Source organism: Apiospora aurea, assembly GCF_038362705.1.
Source record: "Apiospora aurea strain CBS 24483 chromosome Unknown utg000001l_segment0_segment0, whole genome shotgun sequence".
Taxonomy (NCBI): domain Eukaryota; kingdom Fungi; phylum Ascomycota; class Sordariomycetes; order Amphisphaeriales; family Apiosporaceae; genus Apiospora; species Apiospora aurea.
The window spans coordinates 969,917-994,652 of record NW_027117388.1 but is presented as its reverse complement, the minus strand read 5'-3'; the positions used below and the strand labels follow the sequence as shown (position 1 = coordinate 994,652).

General features: G+C 52.3%; 4 protein-coding genes across 4 annotated transcripts; 1 reads left to right on the top strand and 3 right to left on the bottom strand.

The window, feature by feature from the left end:
* Window positions 1-2,808: 2,808 nt before the first annotated feature.
* PG986_000326 (DNA-binding SAP) lies at window positions 2,809-3,802 on the bottom strand (the record flags this gene model as incomplete). Its single annotated transcript, XM_066836548.1, has 2 exons — window positions 2,809-3,500; window positions 3,664-3,802. 2 exons carry the CDS (start codon window positions 3,800-3,802, stop codon window positions 2,809-2,811), a joined length of 831 nt encoding a protein of 276 aa, XP_066705441.1.
* A 515-nt stretch (window positions 3,803-4,317) lies between these two features.
* Window positions 4,318-5,553, bottom strand: PG986_000325 (glutathione S-transferase domain-containing protein; the record flags this gene model as incomplete). The annotated part of the gene is made up of 6 exons (XM_066836547.1): window positions 4,318-4,526; window positions 4,644-4,811; window positions 4,879-4,898; window positions 4,959-5,248; window positions 5,362-5,397; window positions 5,458-5,553. 6 exons carry the CDS (start codon window positions 5,551-5,553, stop codon window positions 4,318-4,320), a joined length of 819 nt encoding a protein of 272 aa, XP_066705440.1.
* A 626-nt stretch (window positions 5,554-6,179) lies between these two features.
* Window positions 6,180-7,713, bottom strand: PG986_000324 (GTP-binding protein rhoA; the record flags this gene model as incomplete). Its single annotated transcript, XM_066836546.1, has 5 exons — window positions 6,180-6,362; window positions 6,431-6,565; window positions 6,636-6,861; window positions 6,958-7,313; window positions 7,450-7,713. The coding sequence occupies 5 exons, from the start codon at window positions 7,711-7,713 to the stop codon at window positions 6,180-6,182; spliced, it is 1,164 nt and encodes a 387-aa protein (XP_066705439.1).
* A 2,700-nt stretch (window positions 7,714-10,413) lies between these two features.
* PG986_000323 (uncharacterized protein) lies at window positions 10,414-16,177 on the top strand (the record flags this gene model as incomplete). The annotated part of the gene is made up of 3 exons (XM_066836545.1): window positions 10,414-13,113; window positions 13,154-13,555; window positions 13,613-16,177. 3 exons carry the CDS (start codon window positions 10,414-10,416, stop codon window positions 16,175-16,177), a joined length of 5,667 nt encoding a protein of 1,888 aa, XP_066705438.1.
* Between the last annotated feature and the right edge of the window lie 8,559 nt (window positions 16,178-24,736).

Sequence of the window (24,736 nt, the reverse complement as noted above, 5' to 3'; positions counted from 1 at the left end):
GATGGGCCGCCAAATCGAATTCGAATGGAAAACTCCTACACGTCGTTTATCCAATTCTTGACTCGATTGGAGTATTGCTCTGTCACACGATGCCCCCAAGCCATGGTGAACCTTCTTGGCAGAAAGGGGACTCTGGCTCATGCGATATATGCAACTACAAGGATCCGTCGAAGTTCCTATTTTCTAGAAGCCTCGGTCAGATCTAGATGTGAGATAGGGACTCGGCGATTTCCTGGTTTATAAGACATTGTGCTTATCTTGGCTGTTATGCTCTTCCTGTTAACCACTCGGTTGCTCAGATATGCCATGCTTACCATTTCATGCAAGTCAATGTGTAACAAGGACTGGCCGACACTGGAAAGGAGAGAGCTGAATAAGACGCAGCATTGCCCCCTTTTATTTTATTTTTTTACCAGCTGAACGACTGATCAGCTATAACAGTGCAGTGCAATGCTTTACCACCAGAGCTTGACATTCACAGCAGATCAGATATCGGGGAGTTCCAAGACAACTGAAAATCGCCACGCTCTCTTCTCATAGATGCCCCGCTTGACTCAGCACTTGTTGGTATGTATAGGGCACATCCCATCAAGAAATCCAACGGCGCCCACAAGGGTCTCCAAGTGTTAACAAGGAGCCCCCGGCTATCATAACTAGACTGAATATTCATCCCCAGGTCAAGAGAGGTTGGCTTCAGCCTTCCCTTCCCGCGGGAAACGCAGACCTAGCTTGTCATGCCGGGGAATATTTGTAAGCTTTCCGATGGGAGATTAGCTATATTTCGGACAGGGCGGAAAGGGGGGATAGACGTGCCGTCATACATCATACGGTATTTGATTGGTTTGCCATGTCCTGATTAGGTTACCCACCGATCTGATCTCTTGGGATACCCGGGTGCTTTCCGTTGTCAGGGTGTCCCGGCCGGGGACCACGCCAGAAAAATGCCACGAGGTTCGAGGTGGGCACCTCCCATCCATCAGGTATAATCCCTATTGCGCAACAACCGGAAACGGCCACGCGTGGTCGTAGGGCGTTGTGGCCACCTACCTACTTAGTAATGTGAGCATGAAGAGAGGGGGGCGTTTACATAAGGAGGCGGCGATAGTTATACAAGGATAGACTGTCTACCTATTTTCTGCTAGCCGGCCCACAACACAACCTGAGGGAGTGGCTTTAGGATCTGTTAGAGTCTAGATCCCTGGCCACCCACCCACCCACCTCGAAACAACGCGTATTCTCTGTTCTTTCGTTGTTACACTCTATGTATATGTAAACAAGTAAGTATAGGACGGGGAATACGGAAACGCTGACAGCTGAGGCCATATGTATGTTTCAACTGTTGTCATCCAAGACATTTTGGCAGCCGCCTCTGAACATCCCCGTTTTGTCTCAGCTGAGCGAGCCATCGTTCTGTCATGCCTGGGACTTTCGTCGAGAGTCGCACGATGGGTTTTCTAGAACCAGGAAAACGGTGGCTTTCTCGGATACAGCCATTTTCCAAAGGGATAACAGAAGCGCAAGGATTCTCAGGCCCTGGTCATCTCGTATGGCTTTTGTCCCGCCTTGTTACCGTTTTCCTTCGCGGCCATGCCACATGTCATAACGATGCCGCTGTGTACCACCCACCACATACGCGGAGCTGACCTCACTCAGGTTCGTAGAAAGATGGGTACGGGATCTCCTGGATTATTCGCCTCGAGTTTGTTCCAATCGTACGGCATAATGGCAGTAAGAGCCTCCCTAGTAGATACGACGCTGAGCGAGTAGCAAGCACTGGTACTCACCACTCGTCCATGAGCCAAGAGTGAGTGCGCCTTGGCTTTGCTGAAGACTACGAGTAACAGGTCTATAGCTGGATGGTGACCACGCACCCAAGCAAGAAGAGAAGTATCTGGTTCAGGTGTGATAACTACTGGTTTCCCTGGTTATCGCAATCAGCTCTCGTTTCCTGGAAAGATTATATCAGTACACAAAAATTAATATATACAAGATTGGATTCTGGCAGTTACTATCTCCATGCCTCCCTTCCGCGATCTCTCTCACCTGCACTCTGTTAGCCTTCACCTATGCAGCCGCAGCGACGCCGTCAGTTATCTCAGCCAGAATACATGACGGATGGCGCGTTTTCATAGAGCTGATCGACCACACGGGACCATCGTACGTACAAATATCATGATATCCTCGCAGCTAGTGCCTGAGACAGACGGCCGAGGAGAGAAACGGATGTATAGATGGTCTTCAGAGCAGCAAGTCTGCAGTCGGCATCGTGGGCTTCATTCTTCGTGCATTACCTAGAATGAGTGCTTAAGAAGGGTGACTTAATAAGGCTTACCTTTGCTTCTTGTGGCCGTCGTTGTGCGTTGTTTTGGCGGATTGTTCTGCCAAGTGTAGTGGTTTAGTATAGCCTTCTTATCGTCCCATGTATGCCCATGATAGCATCGAAGGGTACAGGGCCAGCACATTATTGGTCGTAGTGGTGAACATCACAGGCATGAAGGTAGCCAAGTCTTTTTGCGCTTCTTGTACATATTACAGCGTTATGGGGGTAAATTGATATACATTCCTAGCGGAACCAGTTTCCGATTCCTGTTTTTCATTGACGCTCGAGTGATGATGACACGGCCTCCTATCCGCGCGGATATTTCTTAAAACCCCGTGGATGATGGCACACACTCATCCGCTTCTTGACCACCAAAGGTCTCATAATATTACAAACGGTCGCATCCGTGTATTTGCGCTACTGTCCAAGCGCCTAGCCCAGGGTGTTTCGCAGTCGAAATAGGGCCTCCTACCATGTTGTGGGAGCACCTAGTTGTTGCTGGCGAACCTCTTGGCCCTCTCCTCAGCCTTCCTCTTCTCCTCGGGGTTATCGAGGACACGACTTGGCTTGGAGACGCCACCGCCGTTGGGCTTGCGGTCGCGATCGTTGCCGCCTCTGCGGTCAACACGACGTCCGCCACGGCCGCGGTCACCACCGCCTCGGCCACCGCGCCGAGAGTCGTTGTTCGATCTTTTGGGTCCGCGACCACCAGCCTCGGCGCCTTCATCGCGACCGCGCTTGGGCCGGCGCTCGGGGAGAGCCTCGTCCAGACCCTTGACGACGGCCGTGGTGTCGGCGGCGCCGAAGCGCTTCGCGCGCTCTAGCCTCTTCTTCTCTTCCTCTGAGGTTTCTTCGATGATGCCGAAGCGCTTGGCACGCTCAGCACGCTTCTTGATCTCCTCTTCGGCCGCCGACGCGGCAAGGTGAGCGGAGAAATCGGGCTTGGGCTCTTCCTCCTTCTTCTCTTCCACAGCCTCGGGTGCTGCCTCTGCAGTCGCGTTGCCCTCAGCCGGCGCTGCTGCCGCTTCCTCCTCCTTCTTCTCCTCCGCGGCAGGCGCAGTCGCCTCTGCTACAGGCGCGGGCGCGCTTGCAGGTGCGGGTTTGGTGGGTTCCGCCTCAGCAGGCTTCACTGCAGCAGGTGCAGGCGCGGCAGGCTCGTCATCGTCCCAATCAATCTCATCTTCAGCGGTTGATGTAGTCGTGGCGGCAGGCGCGGCAGGTGCGGCGGCGGCTACGTAATGTTAGTCGAGGCTGTTCGATGGTAATCGGGCCAGAATTGACGAGACGGGACGGTAATTTTCGTCGGCGGCGGCGCGTATGGAAATAAAGGATGAATTACTGACCAGGTTTGGCGGGCGCGTTCTCTTCGTCGTATTTTTGCAGACGGGCGACCAGGTCGGCCTTGTTTCCGGCGACGGGAAGCGACTTCTCTTGCAGCAGCTTCTTCAGCTCCGGGACTTTGTAGGTGTTGTAGTCTGCCATTGTGACGGGATGCGCGACTGGCAGATGCGCGCAAAGTGATGGGCTGTGTGGGTGTGTGTTTTCTTGATTAAGATATGACTTGAGTCGCAACAAGTAGTGGTTTGCAGTCTGGAGGCCTGAGCGAAAAAGAGAAAAATGCGATGAAATGGGTGGAATCGGCGTGTGTTGAAGGGTCAAGAATGGAACAATGGTGGTTGTGAGGAAACGGAAGCGGAAGCCTCCAAAGCGAACGGCCCATGACGAAAATGCAGGGCGCGTTTTCCCTTTCCCTTCGCCTGGCCCCTTGTTTGGCTTGGCAGCAACCGTCACAACCTCGCCCAGACCGGACAATGGAGAACCAATGATTCGGGCAGTTTTGATTGGCGATGGCCTGCTAGCTTCACTTCTTAGCACTTTTATCATGTTGCTGTCATGGCCCCACAGGAGCTAGCCCAACTGCCCCGAGCTCAAGCTTGAGCTGCTGACAGCTGGAACTGTGGCGATCAATTTCGTGTCTGTAGGGACTGAAGAGTGCACTACTTGGAATCCTCCTTTATCGATGCTTGGATCCATTTCCTGTTATGCTCAAATGCCTTCTTCATCTCCTCCTCGGACATGTTCTCAAACTCGAGAGCTTTATGCGGGCTGGGGACATGGCGGCCCTTTTCTACGCCTGGTCGAGATAGCAACTTATCCCGCCACTCTTTGAGGGCAGGAAACTCCGTGATATCAACTCCAGACCCTCCTTCAGTAGATTCATAATTAGTTAGACTAGGTACTCAGGTCTTTCTGAATATTTGCAACAACTCAAACAAGAGGATGAAAGAGACAAGCGTAAGTGCTGGATTGATCAAGAACTTACCGGCAGAGGCCACCCATCCCCAGCACGAGATGTCAGCAACAGTGCATCGGTCTCCGACAAGATAGCCTGACGGCGACTTCTGCAGCTGCGTCTCCATCACCCGGTAGAGACGACGCGTCTCATTCTTGTACCGATCGATGCTGAACTGGATCTTCTCAGGTGCATACCCTGGCCCTTTGGTCAGTGACAACCCTCACTTCCTATACAGATCTGGGTCAAGTAAGAAGGTACTTACTGTTGAAGTAGCCAAGTTGGCTGCGCATAGACGGATGATTAGTATCGATATTGTAGTCTCTCGAAAAGGCATTCACTTACCCTTGCATGGGGCCAAGACCTCCCATTTGCCAGAACAGCTGGTTGATGATGGTGTTAGCAAGTTCAGCACTGTGGGCGTAGAGGTGAGCAGCTGTGAATACCCAGTTGTTGACTTCCCAGTGTTCTTGTGAACCATGTGGGTATGATACTTTGTGGTCTTTGTCATATCGGTCAACCAAGTACTGCATGATCGATCCGCTCTCGAACAGTTTGATGGTCTGCCCATCTTCGAGCTTGTCCGTCACAGCAGGGATTCTTCCGTTGGGGTTGATCTCGAGGAACCATGGTTCCTGTGTGGTGGTGTATATCAGCATGAGCGGCTGTCCGTTGTTTGGATCTCATGTGGCTTCGACTTGTCTTGCTGGTTATGACGAGAACCCTGGATGCAGAGTCATGTAAATACCTTCTGGGTGTTCTTGGTGATATCTATGGCAGTAGTCTTCCCCGTAACGGTGAGCATGCATCAATGTGGCCGTGAAACGACTGTGTTCATACACACCTGGTATTTCAAGCCAAGTTCCTCGAGCAGAATCGAGATCTTGGTGCCATTGGGCGTCTGCGTCGTGTAGAGATGAATATCGGTTTGCTGCGCCATTTGGCAGGATTGATAGTATTATTCTTGAGACTTGTTGCTCTTCTTAGTACTGGAAAATCACTGTCATGGTACAGATTATAGGACTGCTGTCGTTATATACACACGATAAGTGGGGTGCGTCAACGAGTACCCTGCAGCCATTATAAATACAAAATGGCATGGCATGAATTCGTGCTGATAAATCATGAGAGGACACATTGGAAGCACGACAGAGGACTCAGTTATAACGTTGATTAATCATTGCTCATTACGAAACGAGGACGGCGCATGCTGCAATGGAGTTCAATTGCCCCTTTAGGCATTCCGAAACTTGCTGCTGCCATCCAACCGACCATCTAATGTGAACCCCATTCTTGTACGCACACTGATTGCGCATCTCTGCGAAAATGCGGTGTAGTGTCTTCGCTGCTGCGGCGAACGAATGCAGCGCAAAGAGAAGAAAATGTACACAACCCAGAAACAAATGAACCTGACCGAAGAAAAGGGAAAGAAGGGGAAGGAACCGCAACGACGACGGAGAAGTCCACCACCACCTCTCAAAAAGATATCAACTCCTCCCGAATAGAGGGGTCGTATGTGTCGGTTGCCTGTTTCCCATGCCAAGAAAAGAATTGCTTAGGTTTCCTTTACTGGAAACAGAGGAGCTGTCGCAGGCCAGAGCCTCGGCTGGGCCCCGGGTTGCCGAGATCGTGGCGGGTGGTCTGCAGATAGCGGAGGCTCTCCTCGAAAACGCGGTTGACGCCGTCGCCAGTCTTGGCCGAGCATTCCAAGTACTTGACCGCGCCCATGCCGGTGGCTGCCATGGCACCCTAGAGTAAGTAATACTTGTTAGCAAGCCGTTGTGCTGGGATATGCCGGATCATGAATCAACACTTACCTCAGTTGCTCCGATGCGAGTATCAAAATCCGAGAAAAGGGGAGCCCAAAGGCCTGTGCCGACACGGGTATCCTTCTTCAGACCCACGAGGAAGACGGGAGCACCGCGACAGTACCTCTGAACCTCAAGCATCCACTGTTCATATTTGGCTTCGAGTTAGTCAATGTCGATGAAGATAGTTATGCGTATTGGGTGGGGCACTTACTCTGCCTTGGGCATGAATGAACTTCTTGTCACTGTTGACGCTGAAGCAGATGAAGACGGCATCCCACGATAGATAGGAGAGGCGAGAGAGTTGGTGCAGCTCGAGCTTGCCTGAGGTGTCCCAGAGTTCCATGTCAATGAGCTGGTCGTCCATCACGACGGGCTGCTCATACAACTCGTACTGAGTAGGAGCCCAGGTTCCATGGAAGATGCCACGACAGAAGCGGCTGGGAGGTCATCACTGTTAGCAAGAGAAACTGTACGCTAGGACAGAGAAAAATAATTAAGGGAAAGTGAGTGAGGGAAAACCCGACGATACTTACAGGAGCATGCTTGACTTGCCACAGTACTGATCGCCGACAAAGACGAATCGAAGACGAGGGCGGCTGGGCACGAAGTTGACGGGAGTGCCAGGGGGCGTTGCGCTACCCTGGATAGTCGAGCCATCCAGCTCGCTGCTGAAGTCACGGAAGGGATTCATGCTGCAGTTGATACCGTCCAAGATGCTGCCGGCGATGTTGCGAGTGGTCTGTAGGAAGCGATCGCGACGGCGCTGCTTAACAGGGGGTTGGTGGTTGTGAGTAGATTGATGATGTTTGGCTCTTTTGTTGCGATGTTGGCCTCCGTCGTGACCGGCTTGATATTCGTTGGATGACTTTTTTGGTGGTCCTAAAGTTAGCTTTGAACGGAAAAAACGAAGTGGAAACGGCTAATTTCGTCTGATAAATTTGAGATGCCTCGTTGTGATGTTTTCGTGAGGAAGTCGTGATATATTCACTCATCCATATTTTGGTTGATGGGGCACATGTACATACCAAGCAACGCTTCTCCCTCAAAGCATCAGAAGTCTCGATGGGATCCTCACGATCAACCTCTGGAATATCAAAGGCCCATTTCAGGACATTGTTATTGGATCGCCAGATGTTTTGGAGAGAGAAGGAAAAATCCTTAGCAATAGGGGGATGATACTGTGGCTCCTGCTTGGGTGAGTTCTGGACGTTGGTGGTGTCTCGTGCTGGCGAAGGCTTGAAGCCAAAGTCCTCGGACAGTGTCGAAGTGAAGAAACTGAATTCGGCCATGGCGGTTAGGACGAAGTGAGGATGAGTGAGTGTACGCTTTACAGATGGAAAAAGTACATCAAGATCAATGACGGCCAAGAAGCATTGACAAGGAAGGGGAGAGATGAAGAAATGCAATCACCACATGGTGAGGAAGAAGAGAATCTCGCCAAGTCAGACACCTGATGATGGTACTTGCAGCTCAGTCTGTATCTGCAACTTGTTTTCGGAAGGTTTTTTGGTGTTTTGAGTGCTGAAGGTGCTCCGCCGGTCAAAGGTCGCCCAAGCTGGTAGGTTTTCGGGCCGTCAACAAGAGGGCCTGCATCGACTCGGGGCGAAGGAGGTGCTTGAAAACCAATCCTGCCTTACTTCTTTACTTACTTGGTCCCCTAAAGCAAGCAAGTAAAACATCGGGCAATAAACACGCTTAACTGCAACGCTTACAGGTGCAGAAGAAAGTTGTTTTTGCCGTTTGAACGGCAGCAAACTCCTCGGCACAAGTCTTGCTGTGTCCTACATCCATAGCACAGACTTGCAATGTGTTCACAGCGTTCAATCCAGAAGGCCTGCCACCCGCACCGAGTCTCACTACGTGGGCGTGTTGTTGCACAACTACAGCTAGCAAACACATTCACAGTCCAGCTATGAACAGAAATCCCATATCACTCCTTATCGTGGGCCTAGATGAATGTAGTCGCCATTGCTTAAGCTGCGAGTGCAATTCGCCCTACCTGCGAGGTTTGATATAGATTAGGTAAGCTACTGGTTCATATGGTATGAGAATGGCAGCGCCAATGTCTTGTCTCCTTTCTATCGGGTCAGCTTCCCTATGGCTGCCGACTCTTGTCGATTCATGTCACCCAATGAAAACACTATGGTACAGCCATTTCAGTAAAGCACTATGTAGAACTCCCAATCCAGAACTCCCGGAGGTCTAGTTCTCAAGTAGACAAGATGCGTTTATCACTTCGATAGTAATTACTCCTCGAAGTCAAACTGCTAATGAGCTATGATGATTGGCCAAAGGGACATAGGCTTGGCAGGGATACGCCTCTTTTGCTTTACTTGCCCGCGCTCCTCAAAGTTGGGAGGAGTAACGACAGAACATGGTTGATTTTTCGAATACTAAGGTAGAATACCGACGATTACTTATTTATCACAAGACTCCTTTGAGAGTCCCAGATAAAGCGAGTGTATGATGCGAGCTTGGTAATGGTTTAGGGGTATAACAAGGGTAATATAACCCAGCTAGCGTCCGAACCCTTGCTGTCTTAACAATGGGTGTTAATGATGTCAGTCAGCCATGTCTTAAGACCCGGTGGATAGCACATCAGAATCAAGGCCAGAGAAATATTGAAGGATACCCTGGGTAACATCGCGCTCTGGAATTGGACAAAGAATGTCCGTCCTGCCGCGCATTTTCAATGCCACCAGACTTCGTGATCCGATGGGCCGGAAGTTTGAAGAAGGCTGTCATTTCCTGTTTTGCGTGGCTGCAGCTGCAACCAAGACATTGTGCAACACAATAGAAGCCACATTGGCAGGGGAAAGTGAAGCATGCGTTGTTCTGGTTGAAGGCAAGTAAGCTGATCATATGAGAGCGAGCCATGCACACGACTCTGGTGATGCATCAGCTGGCCCTCCGTGTCAGCAATACCTGGCAAAGTTTAACAGAGACAACGGGAGGGTTATTTGGCCATCGGAAATTTCCCATGAGGACAAATCGACAATCTGGAAAGGCCTTTCTTTATCTAGCACTATAGATCTGTCTATCTACCTGGTACAACCCAGCTCACATGCTGAGCCCGGGTAAACAAGCAATCAACCGTATGCCAATTGTGCCAGTGTTTACATTGGCCCTCCCACTAGGCTGGGTTTTAAGCAAGGCCCAGGCCTGTCCGGTGCACTTGAGAAACAGGGATGCAAAGCGCTGGCAGGGGGGGACTTCGGGTGCAAGATGGGGGTTGGCTGACTGACTGGGCTAGCTGGGCCTGCTGATTTGCCCGGCACTTCCTGGTGGCTCTTTAGAAGCCCCGCTGCAGCTCACTCGAGCTTGCGACAACCAGGGCCTGCCTGACCAGACCAGCACGCCCGGGATGACCCACCTTGGGATTGAATGTTTACGTTTCTGGTATCGAGGACAACCACCGCCGAATTCTGACCAAAACCATCCCGCCATCAAGGACAAGACCATCAAGCGGGCTGACGAGTGAGAACCTCGCTGCGGACTGCCGGCACCACCAAGTGAAACTCATCGGATAACAACACACGAGCCTGCAGCCTTGACTGGCCGATTGCTCATTCCCAATTCTTCTCTCTTTTTCATCGTTACATTCCGATCTGGCGGAGTGCGATCTCGGTTCCTTCCCAATGTACAGGCTTCGGGCAGCTCGGTCACCCCTGATCTCGATACTTGACGAAGAACAGGCCCAGCTTACTGCGAACGGCAGCACTGCGATAGCCGCTCCAAATGACATTATGCTACTTAGGTAGTACAGAAGAAGGTCAGTCCTGCACCGACCTCACCGATTCAAGTCGCGTTTGGCGTTTTCGTTCTGCTTGGGCCAGGCTGGAATGTAACTCTTTCCACTAAATGCCCAATTTGATGGACCGACCCGACGCAGCGGCCACATGCAGATCGTCAAGACCAGCCCACCTCGTCACGCATTTCCAACAGAGCTCCAGGAATGTTATGGCTAACCCTCATTACAGTAGAAGACAATGACGCTCGACGATGACAAAGATAAAGACAAGCCGGCAACCCCAACGACTCCCAATGTTGCCTCGCACCGTCGCAAGGGGTCGGCCCCCGGCAGCGGTGGCAACACCCCCAAGAGTACGCCCGCTGCCGGAACTCGTCCGAGGTCTGCCACTGCGAGACAACAGCCAACCCTACTAACCGACTTCCTCCTGGGTCGACCATCACCTGCACGAGTTGCTGCGGACAGAGAGGCAGCTCGCCAACGGCGCATGACTCTAGAGCAAGTCAAGCAAGAAATGCGCGCAGAGGTGGTGCGCAAAGTACAAGCTCCAGGCGGTGTGCATGACCGGGTGAAGCTATGGCAGAAGAAAAACGCGGCTGCTATGGAAAATGCCGATCCCCTGGCTGCGCCAAGCGAACCCAGTGATGTTGGCCTTCAAATTGACGACCAAAGCGTGACGGAGGAGGACCGCATGAGAATTAAAAAAGGCGAGAAGAGGAGGTCCGCCTCGAGACCACCAGTGGTGGTCGTGGAGCATGATGGCGACGAAACGGAGAAGGAAAATCATGGCGCCTCGGGCGCTGGCTGCCCGCCTAAAAAGCGAGTTGTCAGTGATACCAACTGGATGAAGAACAAGAAGAAGGATCCCCCACGAAAAGCGTCACCAAAACCCAAAGCCGACCTGGGCAAGGGGTCCCCGCTACCCAAGGACTTCTTGACTCGATCAACGCCCAACCCGGCCATGAAAAACAAGATCAAGGCCTGGGCTGAAAAGGTTGAGCTCCCGGACGAGCCGCGGGTCAAGCGGTACAGTGTCTCGCGATCGGTGGGTAGCGGTGACGATGGTATCAGGGTGAGGTCTGTGATGTCCGGGTCGTCTGGTGGAGACAGAGACAGCGAGATAACTGAGGACTCGGAGATTGTCGTCGAACACAGTAGATCACGCAGGCCCAAATCTGCACAGGACGACAGGATCCGGGTAACTCCAGCGAAGAAGAAGCCAAGCGAGGAACCGATGAAGAAAAAGACAAGCGTGGATGATGGCATACGGGTACGGCCTCAAAAATACAAGCTTCCGGACGACGGCATCAGGGTGTACTCCAGCGAGAGAGGAACGTCCGAAGATGCCAGCACAGTCCGCGCCCCTTCGAGCCATAGGTCACGGGGACCTAGCACACGCGCAACCAGCTCCCGCCGAGAGCCTTCCTCAGAACGAATCGAGGTCATTGAGGATGCTGAGTCCGAAGCCCCAGGTACTCCGACGCGACGCAGCAGCGGCAAAAAGTCCACTAAGCTGTCTGGCAAATCAGTAGCTAGAAGCCATGCAGATACTGGCACCACCATAACAGAAGATTACTCGGATGAGGACTCCTGGTCGAGCGGGTCCGAGGAATCGGGTGTAGACTCGGATATACCATCCAGTCTCCCGTCAAAACTGGCAGAGATCCCTGTCGGCTATTCTGCATTCAGTGAACTGAACTTGCCAGGGAGCGCGCCGCCAAAGAGACCCAAACCGGCGAAGAGAAACTCCAGCTTCAAGGGCGCTACTAACGTCCTCAAGCAAGCTCTTACCCAGGGCAGGAAGATCATCACAGAAAAGGTTGACCCGCCCCCAAAGCCGGTTGCGAACCAACCACGAAGCATCGAATCATGGCTCAACAAGACGGTTGATCCGTTTGTCGAGGCTAATGCATCAGCTACTGCGCCAAGCTCAGTGCCCGAGACTAAACAGAACTCTATTGAAAAGGAGCACACTAATGAGAGCAAAGCGAGGCGTTCAACTTCGGATTCCAAACACAGAACAGTAGACAAATCAGTCGTCGAGACGGAATCGGAGCTCACAGGCCTAACATCCAGCTCTGCCGATGACACAAATACCACGCTTACAAGAGAAACTGCAACTACTGCAACTGAGGAGGAGACAATCTTATCGGACGAGACAGCTTCCGTGGATGCATCAACGCTGCCGCCATCGTCGCCGAGCGGGCTGAGGCGAAGCCGAGCTACCAGGAGTCCTTCGTCTCCCATCAGGCCCGCTTCCAGGAAAGGCTTCAAAGACCTCTTCAAGGAGGCATTTCGTGGCGAATCTGCTGCACCTAGGCCAATACCCACAACCTATCCGAGCTGTTCCGAGGAGATCGAGATTGATGATCACCAATATGACGATAAAAGTGTGCACCAGCGCAAGTCGTCTGGCTCCCGCACGAACCTGTCATACCTCGATGATGAGTCCTCGTATCTCACATCCTCCTCATACCTTACAGAATCTACCAGGTCGGCACCAACTGCTGCGCACTCGAAACGTCGGCCACCCACCAAAGGTGTACATGAACTATCGACCATCCTATCTGGCGAGTCTGGAGACACGTATGAATCCGATATGTCTTCCATGCTGTCTGATTCGACAGTGACTCAAACAAACACTACTTTTACAAGAGGCAACGAGTCAAATCTCTCCCGCCATAGAAGCAACAGGTCAGGCCCCTCTCGGCATGGAAGCAACAGATCAGGCCTCAAGCGGCGCCTCACGAGACACTCTGACCTGGTTTCTGTTTTGTCACTGCCGGATGAAAGCCCCAGGCCAGGGAGGAGCAGCAGCTTGAAGTCAAGACGCAGTGTACGTCGTCCCACTAGTCGTCCCAATTCCGCGACTGTCGATGCGCTGCTACGGGAATTTGCCCGTGACGAAGATCTCTATCTACGGGAACTGAAGACCCTAGTGGATGGAGTGATCCCTGTCCTTCTGACACAGGTGGCAGAAGGCAATGACTACTCTCAAGCAGACTTGCTTGCACCGTCCCCCTTCTGGCAAGGAGAAGGTGGACGGTAGCGCTAAATCCGTGGTCCAAATGGGCATTGCCCTAGAAAAGCTCAAGAACAGCCACAAGAGGTGCCCAATGCATGACGCCCATCGCCTTCCCCAATGGCTCGACTCGGTCTACTCGATCTATGATCAGTACCTTGATGCATGGCGGCTTGGGTTCAAGGATTTGATTGTGAATCTTGCACCACGCTCGCCAGACGACGAGGACTCGCTCATCGGCGCGCTGCCTCGTAATGAGCAAGGGGATGTACTTAACGAGGACGGAGAGCGTGTAGACGTAGCTCATCTCCTCAAGAAGCCCCTCATTCGTGTTAAGTACATCTCGAAGTTTATCAAGGTAAGTCAAACAATATCTGCGGATGAGCAGAGAGGTACAAATGCTAATGTCACACAGGGTTACCGCCAATCAACTGGCACCGAAAAATACCAGGAGCACGAAAAGCTCTGGGAGAAGCTGGAGGGGAAAGTACGCCGGAGGCACAAAGAAGAGAGTGCTAGAATTGTGGATGAAGATGCCATCAACACCGACGTGACCCGCGTGCGAGATTTGAGAACGTTGGAGGCTCTGGACAACGTCCGGATCGATCGCTTTAGGCAAGTATATGCCAAAGATTCGTTTTCCTTGGACCTTCGCCACACCAACGGGCAACGACTTGACTGCCAGGTCGAGCTCATCTCCCGAGACAATCAGCTATTCAAATCAGATCCTGGCGATCTCTTGATTAGGGAGACTGGCAGCCGGGGTCGTAGTTGGCTGCTTTTCGCGCCGGCAATTGGCGGGAACTGCTCGGCGCGGAAGGGCGACAGCGCTGGTGAGCTTGTGATCATGATCAGAGGCAACAGAGATGAATGGTATCAAGTCATCACACTCACAACAGATAACGACGAGCAAGTGGAAGATTGGCTGGATATCCTCGGCACGAACCCAGTACCACCTGCAGTTTTCAAAGCAGAAGCAGCCGATCATCAGTCACTCATTCTAGTACCGCAAGCCACCAGAGGGGACACACCAGTTGGTGAAACGAAGCAGCGAAGGGTCTCATCGATGCAAGCACCTCTCAGGTCCGATTCGAGCCCAGACGTGAAGACTACAATACCGCCACGCTATCACTCAAGGACAGGCAGTGCTCCAACGACTCCCACCTCTCCATCTCCACGCAGCCCATCACTGGAGAAAACGCCAACTCAAGATTCATACTCAAGATCCCGCCGTTCCCCATCCTCGTCACCCAAATCACCCGAGGACCGGTCCCACCCTCTGCGCGAGGACATGCGGCCCGAGGATCTCATTACAGAAAGGCCAGCTTCGAGCAGGTCCTCTCCTCGTGAGGAATGCCCACCACCTCCGCCAGCTCATCGGACACCTCTGTCACAGAAGACCCCGGCACTTCCTCCCCCTGAGCCTGCATCGAACAAGGTCAAGCGACGGGGATCGTCCCCGCTTAAGCACGAATACCACCCCTCTGATATCTCCTCGCAGGGGTCAAGTTCTGCATCAGAATCTGAGGATGACGAGGATGATGATGAGGAAGAGTCAACCGACTACGAATCTTCCGATGACGAATTGGAGGCTGCCGACATGCCTGACACGACTCCTGCCATCAGCATTAGACCACAATACGAGCCACTGGATGAAGCACTGGACGAGCCAAATTACGAGCCACAAGACGAGACGCCTAGTGACTTGACAGATTCGGACTTGGCAGATTCGGACAATTTCCCAAGTCTGACGCCATCTGCGTCAGCTTCTCAAGCCATACTGACACAGCTCAGTAGCAAGACGCCAACATATGTCTATCAATCGACGGCTTCGATATCATACTGGGACAACAGGAGAGGATGTTGGAAAGACCTGTGGCCTGACTTCTGCTCTATCATTACCACGCCTGGCCTCATTGAAGCGTACCCCATTCGCGGTGACGAACCGCCACGGGACGAAGAACGACCCCTCATTGCGCTAGACCTTACTCCTATGGTCATGTTGCGAAACAGCACAGTTGTCGACCTTGAGATAAGGTCTCCAGTCCTCAGCTATGCCAGGCTCTACTCGAAGGTGATGAAGGTTGATTCGACGTTCTTCCGTTTCCGCACCGCCTCTTATAACGACTGCGAGGCGCTCTACATGTCCGTGCACAAGGCCCGAATGGACAATGCTAAGTACAAAGCCCTGGAGGAAGAAGCACGTGTCAGAGCCTTTGGCCAGAACCAAGCAGCTGTGGCCGCTGATGGTGATGATGGGTCATCCCGACGACGCAGCTGGTTTGGTCGCAGGAACAGCTACCGAGTATCAACCCGTGCCCCGTCCCAATCAGGGGGCAGCCCTTCTCTCCACTCAAGCGTATCTGTCTCATCATTCCTCAAGAGACTCATGGGCGCTGGCAACACGTCTTTCGATATCGGCATGTCATCTATCGACAAGCAAAGCCACCGTCTCAGTGCCGATCCAAGCCTATACACATCATCATCAGGATCAGGCACCCCACCTCGCTCACCATCCATCAGCGCTGCCCAGAGCGGCCGCACAAAAATGAGCCTTACGACTAATAACCTCAAAATCCGCCTGCACCTTATGGTGTCGGCAAGCAAATGGGAAGACCATGGCAACTGTACACTCGAGGTCACCCGACCCGACCAGGGAACCCGACAGAACCTCAAGAAATACCAGGGTCTCGAGAAGCGCATCATTGTCACGAGCATCCCGAAGAAATCCAACAAGGACGAAACCCCCACTGTGCTCCTGGACGTGGTCCTGGGTAGCAGATGCTTCAGCCGGCTCGGTAGCCGAGGAATTCTTCTGAACGTGTGGGAAGAGATTACGAACAAGAGGGGAGAAGCCACAGTGGCGGAAAAGGGAGGAACGAACATCGGTCAGGTCAACAAGTGGTGCTTCCAGTGCGCCAGCGTGACCGAAGCCGCTTGGATTTATGGGCTGGTGACACAGGAGGTTGTCATCTCCTAAAAGCCCGCATCGGCGGGACGTATGTGATATGTGTGTGTGAAAAGGAGAGAGAGGGGGAGTTGAATTGAAGATACCCAGGGAATGAGTTAGAGCATGGAGTTGGCACAGTTTGGACTTTTCGGTTTTTTCTTCTTCTTTTTACTATTGCTCTACGGGGTCACCACTGGATGCAATCCCATTGTTCTTTTCATTCTATTTCTTTTGTATGTATGAAGGCGAAGCTGCAGCCCTTACCCACGGCTGCGGACGGTTGGTTGTATAGCATCTACAGGAGCATGGCGTCAAGATGGATATCCAAGGCATGGTTGGCCCTTTTGTGTATACGGGGCGAGGAGCTACTGATCAGGGAGGGGATTATATTGCATAGACAGGGCGGATGGGTAGTATTCCGCGTTTTCTTTTTGGGTGGCGAGCCGTAATGGTGCTTTGTATAGGTCTGCATAGCTGGCTGGAGGCCAGGCACACTGTTTGTAATATTATATAGTTCTATCATCTCCCACAGCTTCTTCAGGACGCCTGTTCTATGATATCCACAAATCAATGAAAATGGGTTCGCTCAACACTTGTTTAGAACAGGGGATAACCGCCGGTGATTTTGGCATATCTCAAGACTCGATTCCATCTTGCAACGGTTGAACTACTGCCATGATAATAGATCTGGGTTCCTGCATGCTTACCACCCAGTTGATAAAGTGGCGTCACTCATGACGAAGCCTCATGTTAACGACGCGAATCCCCCTCCTGGATGTGTGCGGAACAACACTATAAACGTAAGACCGAGTTCTTCAACTAGTCTCAATATTTTGAGATGAACGCCACCAGTCCAGGAGTTGATCAGTCCGTAATCTGGGAGAGATACTTACGTAGAAGGACGGGCATCCATGGTTTGGTTACCCCTCCCAGAATCCTTCATAGCATATGTCAGCCCAAGTAGGCCGGTCAGGCGTCTGGTGCCTACGGCGTACCCTTCATAACCGACTCGGTCTGTTCACCATGGTTACCCATCCATCCTGCCTGTCTTCTCGTGATCGAGTCAGTCACCTCCAGCCAAAGCCGGACACATGATTGAATTAGCTGTTTACTGGTTTCCCCTCGGCCCGTCGTCGTGTTTGAGACATATCAAAATTTGGTGGAAAATGGGCAGCTTTCTATAATTGGAAAGAAAGAGATAGGGAGCGAGAGAGCGATAAAAGAGAGTTCGGACCCGCCATCTCGGCGTGTCTGAGATAAAGAGACGACGTAATCTGGAAGGATTCTTCTAGACCCCACCGGCACCACCCATCACCGAACTCAACAAAATCTTTTTCGAGGACGATTGTCTGTGTATAGAATTCTAGGGGGGGCTTGTCAACGGTGGCTGATGGGTGGAGAGGGGACCCTCCATTGGCGACGAGAGGCTATTCTTCGATCCTTCCGGGAAGTTAGCAGGCATTGTAGCTCCCGTACATTCACAGTCGAGTACACAATCTGCGATTTTCTCAGGCAAAAAAAACCCATGTCACGATGCTAGTTGGGTCGACCGATGAATAGACGGCCGACTCCTTTGGGTGGATATGCCGAACCCGGTGCGACTACCTAAGCTGGCCCGAAAGGATGTCCCGCGGGAAGAACGTGCATCCAGGGACCACCGCTGCCTGCAGAAGAAGAAGCACTCGCAACGCGGCCAACATTCGAAATGAGTACCCCGTATGGTAAGATGGCAAGTACTGGCACCGATGCCATTTGGCCCGTCGGCCTAGTCTACACAAATAGAGGGGTGGAATATAGCCCCTTGATAGATGTAGTAAGCCAGGTGCCAAACAACCGTATGATCTGCGTCTTACTGCTCACGCCATACTGAAAGAGGATCCTCCTATCAGATTCTTATGTCATGAGGAAGCAGATGCCGTCGTTGATGATGCTGCTGACTCCTGCATGCAGCAAGGCAGTTGTTCATCATGCACCAGCGACAGCTGTCAAGTTACTGGAGGCAGCTAGTTACCTGCCTGCCTTGCCTACATACGTGGACGTATGTATGTATGAGTGAACTCAGCCACCCCCAACATGAGATCCTCCGGACCGACAGCATAGCATGCATGCATCTCGGCCGGCCCACAGAGGGCGGACGCGAGTCCGATGCAAGGTGGTCGCCGTCGTCCAGCTGCCACGGTGTTCGCATTTCATGCACTCGGCGAGGACGTACATGAGGTATGTCCCTAGGGTCCTGCTGCGCCGTAGATCAACAATGACCGGCAGGATTCATAATGGTGGTTCATAATATGGGGTTCAAAGACCGAAAAAAAAGAGAGACATGCCACACCATGTCACCATGTCATGATAAGGTTAGTTAGTTTACGTACATGGTTCAGTGTTGGGTTGGGCGAAGATGGTGTTGGTGGGCTTTCTTGACTCGAAGGAGCCTAGGTGCTGCTGGGCTGGCTGGCTGGCTGGGACCCCTGGGCTGGGCCCTTATATTGATTGCTTTTTCTATTCTTGGAGAGCCAAGCCCGGAGACCCTTCCGATCAAAGGGAGGGAGGTTCCAAAGCCACACATGACTACAGACACACACACACACACACACACACACACACACTGCCACAGTTGTATTGTCTTGCTTCTTCACCGTTCCCCGACAACTGACTGTTGATGTAAACGGCGGATATTATTGAAAGTCATTCAGTATTGGCGAAAAGACCGTGACAGTATGAAACTGGGTCGTGTGATATCATCGCCATGGACAAAAGAGGGAATAAATAGCCAACCAGGTCGTTCGCGGGATCAGCCTCAGCCCCGCCTGCTGAGCCGCGCTTAACCCAATCATGTTCTCGCCCAAAATATACCCATATCCAGCCTCAGCCTCGTCCTGGCTGGAGCGTCAGCTGAGCGCCAGAACATGAATGCTTACTCACTCATGTCCGGTCTCCCACTCTGTGTGTATGTGTGTGTTTGTCCGTATTGCAGGATTGAGGGAGAGTACTGCCAGGGTCGAGGGACTCTGCTATGGACACTGTGCTAAGAAGTGCCAACATTGGCTTTCGAGCGGTAGCCTACCGGGGATTACGAAGTCACCACACAAAGATTGAATAGATTAACAAAGATCATCCTGCCGAACGGTGAGGCTTGAATTGAGCGTTTTGGGCGCGGCGGGGCCTCTGCCTACTGCAGGGAGCGTCGTTTGATCCAAGGTACGATGTTCGAATGAGGTAACACTCTCAATAGACTGCCTCTCTCGCCTGTGACAGACGGACGGACGGACGGACGGAAGGAAAGGAAGGAAGGAGAGAACGGCAAACGGACGGAGAAACAATATTATCGTAATTGAAACTCCGCAGTACCACAATCCACAATGGCCATGCGGTGGTCAGGATGGGATGTCCATATCGATTGTCGGTTTGTCGCTGTTGCCCTCTGCGTTCGCAGCGGAATGAAACGGAGTAATTGCAGATTTGGAGGGGGGTTTCAGGAAATGCCATCGTCGATATATCCATGTATCACTGGCGATTGACCCAAGTCCAAGTCCAAGTCCGTTTGGCTAGGCTAGGCCAGCCAGGGGACAGGGGGTCGTGATGTCGAAAAGAGCACCGTGTTTCTCGTTCGCTGCTTTCCGGTCGATCAAACCCAGTGGGACCTGGAATCCACAAGTCGTCCATACGCTCCACCGCGCCCGAGTTATCCGTCGTTTCTCGGGGCGGGTGTTACAGGTTGCACTGACCGTTTTGCTCACTTTTGCTCATGTATGTATTTATTATCTGACAACAGCAGCAGTGTAACACGGTATGTACCCGAATCGAGATATACTTTCCCAGTCTACATACATACCTGCCGACGGAAAGGTGTTGATTATCTATCAATTGATTTGACGCATGTGCTGTCGACGGGTAAGCCAGAAGGAGGCCACCGACCTGCAGGAAAAGTAAGCATAGAAACTGGAGAAGGAACCCCGGAGTCATCGAGTGGCTGCTTGGCGCACATAAGCCTGGGCGGCGATTTTCGGATCCCCATGACTTCAGACACCAGTTAAACATTCTGGTCTTTGCTCGAAAGACGGACGGCTAAGATCTCCCCCTCATTCATTGTCAAGATCCAGCCCACTTCCGGTATCAGGATGCGCTGGCTTTTCTTTCGCTGGTCCAAGATGCCGAAAGCTGCATGGATGGGATTCTGCGATTGGGGGTCCAGGTCTTGCATCCTACGTACCTTACCAGGACAGACGACTGGGGGTAACCATCGACAAGTTGTTGTTACTAAGCATGCCGTTTTTGAAAATAAATGAAAAAAACCTGCTTACCTTACCTATGATGTTCGTTGCATCCTGTCAAAGCGGATAAACGACCGGCTGCCCTGCACACTCTGGCTGCCTGCCTGCGCGAGTATATTTAGAAGTGACAGACGTAAACTGGTAACATGGAACATTGGGTAGGGTATATGCACTAGTCCCCAAAGAGAGTAGCGCATAGATGATGTAAATCGCATCGCCAAGCAAGCGTCACATTGGGCAGAATGCTGTCCAGTGCCAGCGGCAGGATCAGGATGGATGCAGACCAGGAACTGGGTTGCTACCACCGCTGCAACCCTGATGACGCCACTGGGCGAAACCGAGAGCAAATCTGGGAAAAACAACACACTCACGCACACTCGATGCGTGCCGGTTGGGCCAAGTATATGATTTCAGCGATGCTGCGCGATGTCGTAAGAAGGAGCGTCGTGTGCATGCTGGGATGGCTCTCCTAACACAAGGAAGTAAACAACAAAGAAGTGGCGAGATTGTGTAGCCGCTCTCCCGAGTCTCGACCAACCTCGTCTGATGGCGCGCACATCCATTTCCCTGTGTCTTTCTCGGTGAAAAGAAGCAGTAGAAGAAGGGTGGCAGGGCGAAACGGTTTTGTAGATTGAGTTGGCTAGCTGCTTCGAATGCACATGCGGTTGCAGATGGAACAAAACATGTCGAAGGTTATGCGCCTCTTATTTGAAGAAAGGGAGAGAAAATTACCGCCGCAATGGAAATATACTTATCGGTCGGGTTCCTATTCGGTCTCGGGGGGTAAAGAGATAAGAATGCGAGAGATATGCATATGGAGGGAGGTGTTGCTTAGATGTCCACGTTCACCTGAGGAGCGCGGAGGGAGGTACGACTATGCGCGCCCAGACCAGAGCGCCAAAGGTTCCCGACGATGACAATACTTGCGATGCGGTCCAGTCCGACCGACTATGTATGTGCAATACATACTCTAAGTTACCGCTATGGCACTTGCCGGGCGGACGTCCAGAAGAATCTGTTGAAGTTCAGACGAAAAAAAAGGGAAAAAAGCAGGGCAGACGCAGGAGCGCGGTGGTTGGGTATGGGCCGCCGTCGTAGATCCTCCAACCAGCCCACAACGACAAGCTGTCATCATTCAAGAGTGGGAATCACCAAGCCAGCCAGCCAACCCAGTACCGGCCTCACTACCACACGTATGCACGCAATCAGGTTCGGAATCTTAATGGGTGGCTCGACGATCATGCCGTTCCCCCTCCCCCTCACGAGGGAGATGAAAGGTGAGCGAAGAAAGAGGAGCGCATACGCTGGCCGGTGGAAATAAGCAGCGTAAGCCAGTCAGCGGTAACGAAATCTGATCCATCCTGATGCAGAAAAGAAAATGATATCAAGGGGGCGAGCGGCACAGTTAGCATTGTATCAAAGCTTGCACGTGGGTTAGAGGGGCAACGAGGTGGAAGTGGAAGTGGAAGTATTCGTGAGGGAAGTATCCGTACATGTCATCCGTCCATCCATCGCACATCGCAGTAGTCGGTCTTGTCGAGCAAAACAGAGTTCAGATCTTCAACTCCGGCCATCATTCGTCGACCGCTTCTGACGCTATGCATTTGCATGCCCCCCCGAGAGGGTGTGGGGAGGTGTGATCTGCCAGCACCTAGTCAAAAGGGTGGTAACGGAGCTGGAGAGTAACTGGACGGGGCCTCACTCTCTCTCTCTCTGCCACCATACGCGCCACGGGGCTTGATTGGCTCCATTGGGAACATCTTTCGACTCCTGTTTTAGGCGCTGTCTGTGTGTGCTGGGCTTGGACTACTTGGGGGGGCTTGTCAAGCGTTGTCAAAACTTGTCACCTCTGCCCTAAACGAGGACATCATAGAATTAAGCTAGCGCACGAACGTAAGTATTGACATATTTGACATGGCGATTAGGCTTGTCTGTGGGCGGTGGTGGCTGCTGCCAGTGAGTGATTTAGATATGATTGTGGAAAAAATATCATATGATGCTGCTGGATATGCCCGTTCCGTCAATTTCATTACAGACGGTCGCCTGGGAGACTTTGTCGCAACTTTATGAACCAGTGACCGACGGATCCAGGGCTCGAATCCCTCCCTCCTGCCACCGCAGTACCATACCTCCCCAAGTAGATCTTCAGGCCGACTTACCGAATTCGAAGCCCCCATACTCCACACTGCGTACAACACCACGATCTTATTTTTTCTTCTTTTTCTGCGCTCTGCTCCATTAAAAAAGCGCTCTCTCGTCCGATATGTACGTCAAAGGGGAATCCAGCGGTCAGAACCATATTCGCAATGCTGTTTGCGCGTACGAGCGGGCATCAAAGGCCCATGCTCTCTCTCGGCTGCGTGGCTAGTACATTTAGTAGATAGGGCATCTTTGGAAGGCAAAAGAACATTGAATGGATTGCTGGAGGAAGGGGGTTTTGATGGTCGAGACCTGCCAACTGATACCTGTGAATTGGATTGATGGCTAGTGTGGGGTTTGTCACGATGAACCCCGAGTCCTACACATGTCCCACGACCGCTTTCCGTGACAGGAGCATAGCTCCGACATCCCATTTCCGGTGAGACAAGTCGAGCCAGTGTAGCCGACGATTCATACACCACACGCGAATGGTCGAGCGCGTCGAAGACATGCGCCTAAAACAATCCTGCTGTTGCTGCTGTTGCTGCTGAATATGCAGGCAGCAGTAAAGCGTGCAGCAATAGTAAGACAGCATTTCCACCTAGTCGCTGTCCACTTCACGATGTGTCTCCCAAAAGTGAGCTTGCTTGCTTCCTTTTCTAAATACGGATCCCGCTTTCGACCACCAAAACCTGGTCCGGCCGCCCTCTAAACCTGGCAGCCAGGGAGCGAGGCGGAGAATCCTGTCTAAACATAGTACGATTTAAGTATGCTAGCGAGGTGTCGAGGAAGGGAAAATTCGTGATGGGCACCACAATAAAAGCATCCAGCAGCTTTCATTGCGGTGCGGCTGTAATGTATTTCTCCATACGAGAGAGGATTCAGGAGTGGTGAGGGCGCAGTCGAGATCCAGTCGTTAAAACATTACTTACATCTCCTCCTCCTCCTCCTTCTCCTCTCTCTGCTTGGATCATCTAGGGGTACCGGCCGCAGCAATATCGTCGGCGAGGCCTTGTTACCGTTACGTTACTGAGTTATTAGATCCTCATGCGTTGTAGTTATAGTAGTAATAAAGTCAACGTTCTGCTCCGAAAAGACTACCACCCAATGATGCCAAGCCTGGCGTGCAAAAAGGCAGATGATCCAATCAGGACCCCAGTTGAATCTTGCAACCCTTTGCTCAGGAGCGTCGGCAGGGGGCCTGAGTGGAAACCCTCGACCACCCCTGGACGCATCCTTAGGCCGCCTGCGAGGGCCGCAAGGCCCGTGGCCGGGAATCGTCGAGGGCAGACAGCAGACAGAGCTAGCCAGCTAGCACTAAACCCCACTGGTGACTGGTCCCTTGGACAGAACAGGAACAGAGGAATGTACCTGTACAGGCTGTGCTAGCCCCGACCCGACCAAAGCTGCAAGAAGAAGAAGAGCGAGTGTGCAGGATGAGCACTTGAGGGAAAGCGCCCAGCGCCAGCGTGGTTCCTTTGAGGTAATGGCGGCGAAGTTTAGAGAAATCAGGAAAGTTCCCATCCCACCCATCGCAATAAGCTCGCTGCAAGATACTGACTAGGTCGAAGCAAACGAGAGCAATCGCGGTGCTAGTAAGAAGAACGTACTCTGAATTGAACAAGCTCGAATTGCAGTCAATGCCCAATGGAGTCGAAATGGCGTGTCCAGTTATTAGGCGATGCATTCCAATCTCCCTTCCCGCCTCGCTTTCTCTCTCTGCTCTGTCTTTCGGAACATCTTGTCTCGCATCCATCATTTGCTCGCTTTTTTCCAAGACGCAAAGCAGTCGACCGACACCCGACTTAAGTTGACTCTCAACGCCCAGCGCGCTGCCACAAGTACCAAGCTGCTGCTCCTGCCGGTCGCGTAGCGTATGCACTTCTTTGGCACAATTCCCATGCTCAATTTGAAACAGCCCCCAAATCAAGCCAAGGCGTTCGTACACCTGATTAAGCAGAGTCCGGAAAAAAACAGGACACCTTTCCACCCCGGCCGTGTACTCCGTGCAAGAGTGACCTCTCCCACTCTTTTCCTCTGCAGCGTCACCCTGTAACCGTCTTGCCAAGGTTCAGGGGTTGACTCTTGACAGGCCCCCTGGCCACTGACTTAGCTCCAGTCGACCAGCGCCGACTTATACCGTTCCCTTGGGTGTTGTTGGTACGTCCAGTCCCGTGGCCAT